Below are 12,053 nucleotides of genomic sequence, written 5' to 3'. Positions count from 1 at the left end.
AAAAACCTCCAACCGAGAATGATTATATCAGTTAAGCTCTAACTTTAATCAAAGGGACTCATAACTTCTTAGTTTGTAATCAAGACTTTCTAACTCTAAACAATTTTGAGGAGTGCAGTTCATTTACAGATGTCATCACAGAATGATGACAATGCAATAATATAGCAATTTCAATTCTAGTTAGCCGACCCATGCCCTTTAAAAATAGGGAAAATGATGAAAAGTAAATATGGGGGATTGAATTTGTTAATGAAAAACACAGCAAGAAGGCGCTTTACCCCAGAAATGGCAGCTCCAGTGATGTCCAGTTTTGATGTACCCCTGCTTTAAGGTTACCACTACAACAGCCTTTTCCAACAAATACTGAAAACAGTCTAGAAATTTTAGTTGCAAAAGCACAATCATAACGACAGATCATTAGCGCTCATTTGAGTGGAAGATTGTCGAACTTTATGTACTAAACAAAATCTTGAAAGCTATAAAGCTGAACCAGTGTCAGAGAGGAATGAGAGGTTGAAAGAGTTCGGCTGACAGATTACTCATTTAGAGCTTATGTTCTAGCAATATTTCTGAAATTGTTTAATCTTGTGTCAACAACCTAGCTGTCTACAACAGATCAAGCTGTCAAATATCATCATGATCATCACAATGGTAAGGAAGTTTGAAGTATAGAAGCCCCCTTTAATTCCGATTTTATTCAGCTTGTCAGTTATAGAATTGTGAGTGTTGTGTATTAAACCCCTTAATAGCAGGATTTGTTGAGTTGAATATGGGAAATGAGATGGGAAACAATAACACATCTGAATTTAGAGGTAATTTTGAAGTCTGAATAGCCTGGGTAAGACTAGTTTACGACATGTATAATCGTGTTTTCTGTTCTATTGATGCAGAGGAAGAACAGGCAAGAACTGAAGGTCCAGAACAATCTTTACTGGAAGGTGGGGCCAACGAAGTCAAAGCGGATGAAGTTGCAGACTTCAGCCAAAAAGAGGCTAGGCCAGGTTCTGATGGTGCAGATAAACTGAATGAAAATCACCATGTCATAGAGAAAGGTCTGCACAGAATTTTAACATCTCTGTTATAGATAAATTCTAGTATTCTAGAGTCTTATCCAACCTACTGTCCCTATATATTTATGCAGAGGAAGAAAAAAATAAAGAATGTAATACGGCAGAGTTTCATGTGGTTTCTGAAAAGCTACCAGACAGAACTAAAGAGGACAATGAAGTCCAGGCCAACTCTAAAGAGGATAAAACAAAGGAGTTTGATTCGGAAGAGAATAGATCGGATGGAAATGAGCATGAGCATGAAAAGCAGGCTTCAAATCAGGAAGGTCAGCAGAAGTTCCCTTACTTCTGTAATTTAATTGTATGTAGTACTAGTAAACTTCGTAGCATCTAATCAATCGTTTTGTCTGCTCCAAATTGAAACAGAGGAAGAAGGGGAGGGAGTTTCCAATTTGAACACAACAATACTAGCATTAGATGAACCGAAACCTGAAAAGACTTCAGATTTCAAAAGTACTCAGCATGAATTGCTCAACATTAAAGCCGAATCTTTCATAGAAGATAGCAACAAGTCTCCAGAAGAATGCAAGGATGCTTTGGGATTGAGTTCGAACGACACTTACCATTCTGCAGACTGTGCCATGGCAGATTCAGAAGAAACCACCAATATGGATCGAGTTCTCGGTATTGGCCGAGGTATTGATAAGGAAAATGGAGTGAGGGGAAAAGGTTCAAACTTCGACATGATAACACAGGCATCAGAAGATCCAAAAACTAAAAAGATTTCAGATTTTGATGCTGATCAAGTTATTGATACTGATCGAGATGCAGATAAGGAAGATGATAGAGAGAGGGGTAAAGGTTCCAACTTAGATCCAAAAACTGAAAAAACAACAGATTTTCATGTTGATCAAGTTCTTGATACTGATCGAGATACAGAAAAGGAAGGTGATATTGAGAGGCTCAAGGGTTCAAACTGCAATACGATGACGCAAGCATCAGAAGACCCAAAATCTGAAAATTTTTCAGATTTTGTTGCTGAGCAAGTTATTGATAATGATCAAGAAAAAGGTGATATTGGGATGGTCAAAGGTTCACACTGCAATACGATGACACAAGCATCAGAAGACCCAAAATCTGAGAACTTTTCAGATTTTGTTGCTGATCAAGTTATTGATAATGATCAAGAAAAACATAATGAAAATGATGGAGCAAGGGGAAAAGATTCCAACTTTGACACGAGAAAACAAGCATCAGAAGATCCAAAATCTGAAACGACTTCAAATTTTGATGCTGATCAAGTTATTGAAACCAATCAAGATACTGATAAGGAAGGTGATGGACTGAAGGAAAAGGTTTCCAACTTCGACATGATAGCACAAGCATTAAAAGATCCAAAATTAAGAAAGCCCTCAGATTTCGATGCTGATCAAGTTATTGATACTCTTCGAGATACAGATAAGGAGAATGATGCAGAGAAGGGAAAAAGCTACGATGTCAAGACGTTACATGTACAGGACGATCCAAAATCAGAAAATAATTCAGATCTTAAGTCTATTCATCATGAATTGCCTGAAACCAAGGCAGAATCATTGGGGGGATCAAGTGATGATGGATCCGTACAAGAAAGCAAGTATTGTTCCGGCTCTAGTTTGGAACATACTGAGGAGAATGGTCACGTCATGTTCACAGAAAAATTAACTGACGTGGACTGTTTCGGCGCAGAGGCAGAGACAGATATGGAGAAGAAAAAATGTGATATAATAGAGCCAAGGGCATGCCATGAATATACAATGCCAGCAGCCAAAATTGTCGATACTAAAGATGAAGAAATTGCGATAGATTTGATCGGTCATAATACTTCATGTTCACAACCAGAAGAGAGTATGGTGATAGAATTACCGAAGTCATGCATGCAAGTTCCTGAGTTTGAAAACAGATGCACGGTTTTGAAAGAAAACCCCCAATTAAGAGAAGAACAGGGAACTGAAACAATCGTTCAAGACAATCCTCCAACTCAATCTAAGATTTCAAATGAGGTCCAAGAGGAATTTAACACGATTAGGTCGCACTCCGAGGAAAATGCAGCTTCTGAATCTGTTGTCAGAAACCAGAACGAGACTCCTGGAGAAGATTGCGAGGATTCAGATGGAGAATATCTGGAAATTTCTGAACAAGTTATGGAAGTTTTAAATTCATCTATTGGAGATTGCAAGCAGAAGAATGGGGGGATGGGAGAGACAACGGAAATTTCAACAAACATTGGACATGAAGGGGAAAGACGAGAACCAAAGGAAAACTTATTTGAACCTCTTTTAGGGCTTCAACCTCAAAGCCATCAAAAGGAAGCTTCGATCACATTTCAAACTGGAGAAAGTACAGATGAATCAATCTCAACACTGAGGCAAATAACCGAAAAAGCAACTGAAAAATCCAAGAAAAACTCCTCAGACTCTCCACATTATATACAAACAGCTTCAGCAACATTCACGGAAACTAAACCATCGACAAATCCGATCGACGAACAGAATGTAACAACACTTCCCCTCTCAACATTCACAGAGGAAAATCAAGAATCTCCAGGAAGAACAAGCAACGAATCAAATTCCGACAATTCAGTCGGTCATATCGAAATGCGTAAATCGCCTAGCTTCAATATAGATATCCAAAGCGAAGGAAAGACAGTAGAAACAGAGAAAATTCCATTGTTATACCAGATCAAGACAATCGAAGACTTACAAAATCTGCAGGAGATTAGCTTCCCAAATCCAACGGAGAAGCGAGTTGTAAAGTTAGGAAGAAGCGAATCAGAGAAATCGAGACCTTCATTCCCAGGGTTCGCAAAAGAAAAAGAAAAATCGGAGATGGAATCCACCGCAATCAATCAACATAAATTAGGCGCCACTAAAAACGCAGTGAAAGACTTACCACCACCATCGCCGATTCGGAAAGGGAAGCGCAGAAGCAAATCCCTAATCTTCGGAACCTGCATCTGCTGTGCTACTGCAATCAATTGATCGGATTTTCTCTCGAATTCAAATTTCTGAGTGGTTTTTACTGGTTTTATTCCCTTCCTGCTACGGTTCTACAAGTTTGTTCGCACTGTCCGTACACTTCTCTTCCCGCCAAATTTACAGGTCATCATCTCATCTTGTGGTTTAAATTTGCATTTAATTCTTTTTCTTATTTGGATTTGTTTGTGAATGCAATATAGAATTTATTAAATATAATGTTTTATTTAATTAAATTATAGCCAAATATAGTTTATAATAAACATTATTTAATGAAATTAATAAATCAATACGTGGAGTAGAAGGTGATAAAAATAAATCAAATAAATTTAATTCTCAAGAACACGCGTCTTGAAGCTGATTGGATTGGATATTTGGATGGTCCAACAAGGCATGGTCAAAGTCAATATTCACCAAATACCCTTTTAATATTTATTATGATGTAATTATTACCCTAAAAAAACATATTATAAATCTTTTGAAAAAAAAATAATAGAAGTACATATTTTTCCATATTTTAAATGACATTTTTAACTCAAATTATTTAATTTTACTTTCAACCTATTCAAAATTCATAATTAAAATATTTTTTAATTAATCAAAATTAATTATTCTTTTAACTCAGTAACAGATAAGCGGGGATCCGATTTTAACTTTGTAGTTTGAGATATAATACAGATAGAGTTATTTTCGAGTTAAAATGTTAATATTAAGCTAATTTGTTTTTAAATTTGTATTTTATTAATGTTATTAAAATAATTTTATTTTTGTTAATTCACAAGTGGAAATTTTAATATGAGAATTAGCATCAAGTAGCATATTAACTTATCTAAATATTAATAAAATAATTATTCAATGCCACATCAGCTTTTTTATAAAACTTTTTTTGTTAACAAACTTTCGTAGGAGGACAAAATTGTTTTTTTTTATTTGACTAAACAATTAAAAATTGAAAAAAAAAAAATCGTAGACCATATTTTATATTTAGACTTTTATTATTTATCTACCAAAAATAATTTTCATAAACTTAGGGATCAAAACAAAAAGAAAATACCACAAATAAATAATTATGCAAAAAGAAAAAACAGGAAATAAATTAAATTGTATGAAAATAAATGAATTGGAGTAAGCTTTTTGGTCCGTTGATGAAAGGCTAGTTTTAATCATCATCCAACGGTCATCATCATCTTGACGAATTCATCAAAATTGACTTGACCATCACCGTCCAGATCGGCTTCTTCGATCATTTGCTTCACTTCGTCATCTGTTAGCTTCTCCCCGAGATTGATCATCACGTGCCTCAGCTGTACATCATTAAATTAAACAAATTTCAGCCGTTGGATTTTCCACTGAAAATCATTCAACTTTATTAAATATGAATTATAATTTTTTTAAAATTAGTGTTTGGGAGGAGAGAAAATAAGAAAGAAAATGTGGGAAAATTGTGAAGGAAGTTTGGGGATTGTTTGACGATAAAATCCCCGTCAACTAATTTAGGAAATGATTGGGTTTATAAACAAAAAAATATCCTCCCTTAATATGATGTATTTTGGGGAAGTCCAAATCAAAGTCACTAACACTCATGTTGAAAGTGAACAATATCATACCACCGAATATGAAGAGTTGTATTCATATATGGTGATATCAAAGTCTAAGTGCCAATAAACTGATAAATACTCAAACATCGAATAAAGGACTCCAAAAGAAAAATAAATCGAGGAGTCAAGCCTCGATCGTGGAGAGTCGTATTTGTCTATCGTCAAAATGGGAAGAAGAAAATTGACCTCAGTAGCTGAGATGAAACCATTTTGATCTTTGTCGAACACTTTGAAAGCTTCTTTAAGTTCTTCGTCTGCATCAGTTTCCTGTTCAAAAACAGAATCAAGATTCAAACATTTTGACTTTGAAATTGTCGGAACGACATGTCGTGAATTCGTTGGTTTGGTCGTGTGTTCAAACCTTGATTCTGTTGGCCATCAAATTGAGAAACTCAGAGAACTCGATGGTTCCATTACAATCGGTGTCCACCTCCTTGATCATATCCAGCAGCTCCTCCTCCGTCGGATTCTGATCCAGCGACCGGGTCACCGTCGCCAGTTCCTCAATCGAAATGCAACCTAAGAAATAACGTTAATATCGGAAAAGGAAAGCGGAGGAGAAAGAAAGGGGACTCACCGTCGCCGTCTTTGTCGAAGAGACAAAAGGCTTCCTTAAACTCCACGATCTGTTCTTCACTCAGTATTTCCGCCATGTTTTTTTCTTTCTTCAAACAGAGGATTTTCCCGGGAAACAACCAGAAACAGAGAGGAGAAAAAGAAAGGGGTGAGTTGGGAATAGCGGAATCTGAAGTGTATTTAATTTAAAAAAGAAATTAAAAGCTACTATTAATGAGAGTCAAATTTAGGTTATTTTGTAGAGAAGAATTTCCAAGTCCACCACCAGCTTGACATAATGGACAAACTTTAGCAACTTGTACGCATTCATATAAAAAACATATATAAATATCCAACCATATCATAAATTTAATGTCTTCTAGAGAACCATTTAAAAAATTAAAAAAAAAATAGACGGAAATTCCTATTTTTAGAAGATAAAAATGAACAAACACGTGTACACGTGTACACGTGGGAGACTTGTGTTTAGATAAAAGAGTTAAAAGGTTCAAAAAGGAAGACGTGGAAATGGGGAATTGACTTTCAATTCAAAACCCTAAAATCAACCTTTGTCGGGACATAATTATTATTATTCTTATTTCTTTTTGGTCTTTGCGTGTTAAAATTTCATGACGACAATTACATTTTACCAAAACTTTATGACGATAATTATTATTAATTCCGAAAAGAAACCTGGAAAATAAGAAAATGCCATAGTATTATCAACTAATTTATTATAATATTTAATATTAAAAATTATTCTCAACGTACATTGTAACCTATTTTGAACCATAAAAAATCAAATTATAATCGAGTGGAAATTTAATTCCGAGGATTATAAATAATCCATTAGTAGTAATAATGGTCGAAAGTAACCTTCCACATTAACTAATCATAATCAACTAATTATATTATACTTAATAATTTTATAAGTAATACATTCATTTAATTAACTTTTATTTGTAGAAATGAATTACGTATATGTTTAAATGTTAATTATTTTGGTAATTAATTAAGTATATTAAAAATATAATTAAAATGGTAAACCAAAACCTCAAAGCTTTTCCCCTCAAAGCTTTTCCCCTCAAACCCACCCACCCACCAACCAACCAACCAACCAACCAACCAGTGATTAGGCATAAAAAAAAACCGATTAAAGATTAGAACTTGTGATTTAAGAGCCGACAGATTACTGTTGGATGATGAAAGTCCCACATCGATTAATTTAGGGAATGGTCATGGGTTTATAATCTAAGAATACACTCTCCATTGGTATGAGGCCTTTTGGGAAGCCCAAAGCAAAGCCATGAGAGCTTGTGCTCAAAGTGGACAATATCATACCATTGTGGAGAGTCGTGTTCGTCTAACAATTACAACCTGAAGAATCATTTCCATCCACATCAAAACATAGCTACCGGAGGAATGTCAGGGGAAGATGGTGACGTGAATATCTCCGGACCGGGAGGCCTCGGAGGCGGAAACTCCGGTGGCGGCGGAGGCAATATGTCCGGTTCCGGCACCGGCGACCCAGGCCTTGGCGGCTCTATATCTGGAGGCTTATGGGGTGGTATGGGTACGTCGATGCCTGGAGGGGATGGAACCGGCGGAACTGGAAAGTCGGGTCCGGGAGGCAACGGAGACGGTAATCCAGGAAAATCCGGCCCGGGAGTTATCGGCGGAAGCTCTGGCGGAGTGATCGGGTCAATCTCTGGAGAAGTCGAAATTTGAGGAATTTCGAGGGGGACAGAAGGCTCCGGAATGGGGCTCTTTTGGGGAAACTCCGGCGAGTCCCCGACAAGCAGAAAACGCGAGAGAGGCGCAGAGTTTTTAAACGGGAGGAATTCGCCATGGGAAAGGAACGAAGGGATCACCAGATTGGAAGAGGAAGACGAAGAATAATAAATGGGAAGCGTTTTCCTTATGAGAGTGAAAGAGAAGGGTGAGGTGCAGGACATTTTCACGGCAATGAAGATCTCTTGTGGAACGGTTCGGGCTTTGGTAACAGAGGAGGAGGAAGAGGGGATGAGCGAGTAGGTGACACGTGTGCAGACACTTGGCAGGTTATGCTTACACGTGTGAAGTTCTAAAGTGCCGGAACCCTTGCCTTGCCGTTTATACTCACACGTGTCCCCATCTTTGAGCAGAAGAACATTTTATGATATGCTTCGTTCTGCAGTTTCAGCCACGGCACAGCGCCCTCCATTGGGTTGAAGTAAAAGCAGAAGCGGAAGGTCTCAACAGCCTCCATTGAGAGCAAGTTAGAGTGTTCTAAACATTGGTCAAATCGACCTTCAGCCTAGATCCCCTTGCCTTTCCTTTCAATTTTACCATTAAAAGAAACCACTGCAGGTCTGTGAGGCATTTCAACAAACAGGTAAGGGGCATGAACTGGACATTGTCCACTTCCAAACCAACAAATCCTTGAGATTTCAGGCTCATTGTAAAGGGTATTTTATCCATCACAACACAGATTCAAAAAGGAAACGAGAGCTCAAAGAAAAACTAAAAGGAGAGAGAGGTAAAGAAAAAAGTATGTTATAATCTGTCAGACCGCCCTTGCGACCATCCCAGCTAGGGCGGGGCCTCGCCGAGAACGATCATCTACCGCCGCAGATCCGATGGATCGTTAGACTGTTAATCACGCTCTAGCCGCAGGGCAGTGGTTCATCCACCAGATTATGATTCTTGCCTCCTTAGAACTCAAGGACACAGATGTACAACCTATAGAACAGATCCTGTTCAAGTAAGGTCGTGTCCTAGTGCATTCATATTTAGGTTTAAATATTGTTATACTTATCCCACATTTTCCGATGTGGGATATCTACATCCATCAAATCAGCTAATTTACCTCGGAAAAACAACGGTTCCGTAACAATTTTCCTTTTTACTTGTTCACCGTATAATAAATTTAATTGTTATCATTGCGAGGAAAATAAAATTTAATGTCTATAATTTTAAAATATAATCAATTCAGCTATTTTTTTGTGATTTTATTAAATCAAACTCTAATCAATTTTAAAATTATGATGTTTTCTAAACTATATAATTCCAACATTGGTCTCTAAGAACTTGATTTTCATCGAAATATTGACAAGATTGAAAAACTTATGTTGCTGGCCGAAGCGGCTCGAGCAAGAAGCTAGATTTCTGGAGGTGGTTCTTCTTCTCTCTGTTATGTTCTAGACTTATTCATTTCCGCTCAATCTGATTCATTTTGGTTCCGTTTTCGCCAGAACTCTTGCTGGGACCCAGCAAATCCAGCTAGGGACCGATGGTTCGAGAGCCCGAACGATTCAAAATCGATTCCAATATCGATGCCGATGCTGGATTTTGTAACCATCATTTTAACATTTCCGGTGATTCTCATTTGGGACGAGGCTTGCAATTCTTTTATATCGATCTATTTTCTGTTAACTTAGTACACAACTTTCTGAAATCAAAATGGAATTGAAAGAGGTATAACCACAAGATTACATGGAAGAATGAATCCCACAAGCAGGGAATATACCTCTTATCAACTCGGCATTTTACTGGTAACTTGCTGAGCAATCCACCCAAGACCGTCGTATAGACCATCTCCGGTGAGGGCAGAGCAGGCTTGGATGTGCCAGTCGTGATTCTTGATGCTGTGAAGCGAAAGAGCATCGGTGATTTCGACCGGAGTCATCGCATCCTTAAGGTCCTGTTTGTTTGCAAAAACCAGCACCACAGATTGCTGAAGATCATCGTGACCGAGTAGTCTGAAGAGCTCGTCCTTCATAATGCTGATTCTTGCTCTATCTGTGCTGTTTATCACCGCAATCACAGCATGAGTTCCACGGTAATATGTTGCCCATGATGTCCTAAGCCTCTCTTGACCACCGAGATCCCATACCTACAGAAAACAAAGCCAAAACAACACAGGTTTTAGCTATTCAGCTTCGCCTTACAAAATGAAGAACAGAGATGGGTTTTGTACAAAGTTTTGAATATAACTGCATGGTATATGCTTTTCCAACAATTACTCTGTGTTTCAATTTCCTTTGTTAGGCAAATAAACAAGCCAAATATAGAGGAAACCACATTCAAATCACAATGCAAATCATGTGATATTTTGAGAAGTTACCAGTTAAATGCTATAAATACACTAACTCACAAAATCAAGTGACAACTCTACACCAACAGGCCGGAGCATTCAAAGATCTCAAAGAGTCCAGTGCAAAACCACACCAGCCAACACTCTGAAGAATAGAAAATGGTATGATATTGTCCCCTCTGTGCATAAGCTCTCATGACTTTGCTTTCGGCTTTTCCAAAAGACCTTATACTAATGGAGATGTATTCCTTGCTTATAAACCTATGATCCTTTCCCTAAATTAGCCAATGTAGGACTCACTTCCAACAATCCTCCTCTCAAACAAAATACAACCTAGAGTCTTCGAATAGCCTCCTCTTAATTGAAGCTCAACTCCTTCTTGGAGTCCTCGAACAAAGTACACCCTTTATTCGATACTTGAATCACTTTTGACTACACCTTCGAGGTTCACAACTTTTTTGTTCGACATTTGAGGATTCTATTGACAAGACTAAATTAAAGGCATGATTTGGTATGATATTGTCCAATTTGACCGTAAGCAATCATGGCTTTGCTTGGAGCCCAAAAGGCCTCTTACTCATAAACATTTATTTCTTGTTTATAAATTCATGATTTCCTTCGACAGCGATCATAAAAGATAAAACAAATAGACGGAAAAATAGGAGTAAATTGATAGATCGACTGTACCTCGAATCGGATATTCTTGTACACGAGCTCTTCAACATTGCTTCCAACCGTAGGATGTGTAGTAACAACCTCTCCCAAGTGCAATTTGTAAAGAGTCGTCGTCTTTCCGGCATTATCCAACCCAACGACCACGATTTTGTATTCTTTTGCCGGAAATAACATGAACCAGAATCTCGAAAAGAAAGCCCCCATCGTATCCCAAAATCGCCTAAATGCCCCAAAAGTGAAGAAAACATAAATTCCTCATCAACAGCAACACGCAACTTGATAGCTAAACAGAAGAATAATCACCTAGAAAAGAAGAGCTACTAAATCCAATCGGACGAACGACAAATCACAGATCCAGATCCGAATTGTTTCAAATAACGAAAACCGCTAAAAATGAATAGAGAGTTACCGAACCTGAATTAATCGAAGCGGGAAATCGGATATCGAAGCGCAAAGTACAAGAGCTTTACAAAAGAATCGATCAAGAAGCAGAAGAGAAAACCCTAATCTCGATTCAGAGATGAAATTTCCAAGTTTTGGGGGCAGCGATAATATTTGGTCGGCAAGTTAAGGGAGCTTCGGCGAAGGTGATGAACAGCAAAGATTATTTGATCCATCGTGGCGGCTGACGTGTGCATCCCACCATTACCAACTCTTTGCACTAATAATCACATAACAATATTTTAATGTTTTCCTTCCCAAAAGTAAAATAAATATTTTTTATTTTTTATTTTTTAATTATATCCTGCGTGGTTGGGCTGTTATTTGATGGGCTCAATCTTACATATTGAACCTAGATGTGGATGTGGCCCAGCCCAATAAAGCAGGGCCCGATTCGTTTGTTCCGGCCCAGTTGTAGCTAATTACTTGGATGAAATATAGGCGAAATTTATATGAATAATCATATAAAAAAAAATTAAATTAAATTAATAAAAATGCTTCTATTTTTTTTGTACCATGAATATTAAACTTTAAAAAACTAAAATTAAAAATCACGCTCCCACAAACCAATAAGAGTTCTTCTAACCTGCTTTATTATCACTCATATAAGTCTCAGGAACTTCCTTGGAGCATATTTAGTCATCGTATACTCAATATCACTCTTATTCGAATATAGTCTCGGTTCATTCAT

At 37.4% G+C, this 12,053-nt stretch overlaps 4 protein-coding genes and 1 non-coding gene across 10 annotated transcripts; 1 reads left to right on the top strand and 4 right to left on the bottom strand.

Moving 5' to 3' along the window:
• The first annotated feature begins 567 nt into the window (after positions 1–567).
• Positions 568–4,246, top strand: LOC111474732 (serine-aspartate repeat-containing protein F-like). Of its 3 annotated transcripts, none has more exons than XM_023119650.1 (5): positions 568–651; positions 753–812; positions 891–1,052; positions 1,142–1,333; positions 1,434–4,246. In XM_023119650.1, exons 2-5 carry the CDS (start codon positions 770–772, stop codon positions 4,022–4,024), a joined length of 2,988 nt encoding a protein of 995 aa, XP_022975418.1. In that variant the 5' UTR covers positions 568–651; positions 753–769; the 3' UTR covers positions 4,025–4,246. The 3 variants fall into 3 exon arrangements, with proteins under 3 accessions (XP_022975418.1, XP_022975417.1, XP_022975419.1); XM_023119649.1 differs by having other exon boundaries at positions 570–651; positions 750–812; XM_023119651.1 differs by lacking the exon at positions 568–651 and having other exon boundaries at positions 681–812.
• Positions 4,247–5,063: 817 nt separating this feature from the next.
• On the bottom strand, positions 5,064–6,341 carry LOC111474729 (calmodulin-like protein 11). Its single transcript, XM_023119643.1, has 4 exons — positions 6,194–6,341; positions 5,978–6,135; positions 5,803–5,883; positions 5,064–5,322 (listed from the first exon to the last, which is right to left on the bottom strand). The coding sequence occupies exons 1-4, from the start codon at positions 6,267–6,269 to the stop codon at positions 5,185–5,187; spliced, it is 453 nt and encodes a 150-aa protein (XP_022975411.1). The 5' UTR covers positions 6,270–6,341; the 3' UTR covers positions 5,064–5,184.
• Positions 6,342–7,312: 971 nt separating this feature from the next.
• On the bottom strand, positions 7,313–9,043 carry LOC111474730 (leucine-rich repeat extensin-like protein 3). Its single transcript, XM_023119644.1, has 2 exons — positions 7,546–9,043; positions 7,313–7,364 (listed from the first exon to the last, which is right to left on the bottom strand). Exon 1 carries the CDS (start codon positions 8,124–8,126, stop codon positions 7,572–7,574), a length of 555 nt encoding a protein of 184 aa, XP_022975412.1. The 5' UTR covers positions 8,127–9,043; the 3' UTR covers positions 7,313–7,364; positions 7,546–7,571.
• LOC111474734 lies at positions 8,711–8,924 on the bottom strand. Its single transcript, XR_002716148.1, has one exon. It is a non-coding gene; the product is annotated as a Plant small nucleolar RNA U3 (small nucleolar RNA).
• Positions 9,044–9,581: 538 nt separating the features above from the next.
• Positions 9,582–11,611, bottom strand: LOC111474731 (ADP-ribosylation factor-like protein 5). Of its 4 annotated transcripts, none has more exons than XM_023119645.1 (3): positions 11,331–11,611; positions 10,934–11,150; positions 9,582–10,045 (listed from the first exon to the last, which is right to left on the bottom strand). In XM_023119645.1, the coding sequence occupies exons 2-3, from the start codon at positions 11,123–11,125 to the stop codon at positions 9,686–9,688; spliced, it is 552 nt and encodes a 183-aa protein (XP_022975413.1). In that variant the 5' UTR covers positions 11,126–11,150; positions 11,331–11,611; the 3' UTR covers positions 9,582–9,685. The 4 variants fall into 4 exon arrangements, with proteins under 4 accessions (XP_022975413.1, XP_022975415.1, XP_022975414.1 ...); XM_023119647.1 differs by having other exon boundaries at positions 11,336–11,611; XM_023119646.1 differs by having other exon boundaries at positions 10,934–11,141; positions 11,336–11,611.
• Positions 11,612–12,053: the final 442 nt, after the last annotated feature.

Source organism: Cucurbita maxima, unplaced genomic scaffold (genome assembly GCF_002738345.1).
Source record: "Cucurbita maxima cultivar Rimu unplaced genomic scaffold, Cmax_1.0 Cma_Scf00585, whole genome shotgun sequence".
Classification (NCBI taxonomy): Eukaryota; Viridiplantae; Streptophyta; class Magnoliopsida; order Cucurbitales; family Cucurbitaceae; genus Cucurbita; species Cucurbita maxima.
The sequence above is the reverse complement of the archived record's forward strand: the minus strand, read 5'-3'. Positions and strand labels throughout refer to the sequence as shown.

What these genes read in the sequence shown, in the direction of transcription:
- LOC111474729 (XM_023119643.1), bottom strand. Translation starts at nt 6,269, where the DNA reads ATGGCGGAAATACTGAGTGAAGAACAGATCGTGGAGTTTAAGGAAGCC. An exon ending in TGATGGCCAACAGAATCAAG is followed by an intron (nt 5,884 to 5,977) that starts GTTTGAACACAC and finishes GTTTTTGAACAG; the next exon opens with GAAACTGATGCAGACGAAGA. An exon ending in GTTTCATCTCAGCTACTGAG is followed by an intron (nt 5,323 to 5,802) that starts GTCAATTTTCTT and finishes AATGATGTACAG; the next exon opens with CTGAGGCACGTGATGATCAA.
- LOC111474731 (XM_023119645.1), bottom strand. Translation starts at nt 11,125, where the DNA reads ATGGGGGCTTTCTTTTCGAGATTCTGGTTCATGTTATTTCCGGCAAAA. An exon ending in ACAAGAATATCCGATTCGAG is followed by an intron (nt 10,046 to 10,933) that starts GTACAGTCGATC and finishes TGTTTTCTGTAG; the next exon opens with GTATGGGATCTCGGTGGTCA.
- LOC111474730 (XM_023119644.1), bottom strand. Translation starts at nt 8,126, where the DNA reads ATGTCCTGCACCTCACCCTTCTCTTTCACTCTCATAAGGAAAACGCTT.
- LOC111474732 (XM_023119650.1), top strand. Translation starts at nt 770, where the DNA reads ATGGGAAATGAGATGGGAAACAATAACACATCTGAATTTAGAG. An exon ending in TAACACATCTGAATTTAGAG is followed by an intron (nt 813 to 890) that starts GTAATTTTGAAG and finishes CTATTGATGCAG; the next exon opens with AGGAAGAACAGGCAAGAACT. An exon ending in GCAGGCTTCAAATCAGGAAG is followed by an intron (nt 1,334 to 1,433) that starts GTCAGCAGAAGT and finishes AAATTGAAACAG; the next exon opens with AGGAAGAAGGGGAGGGAGTT.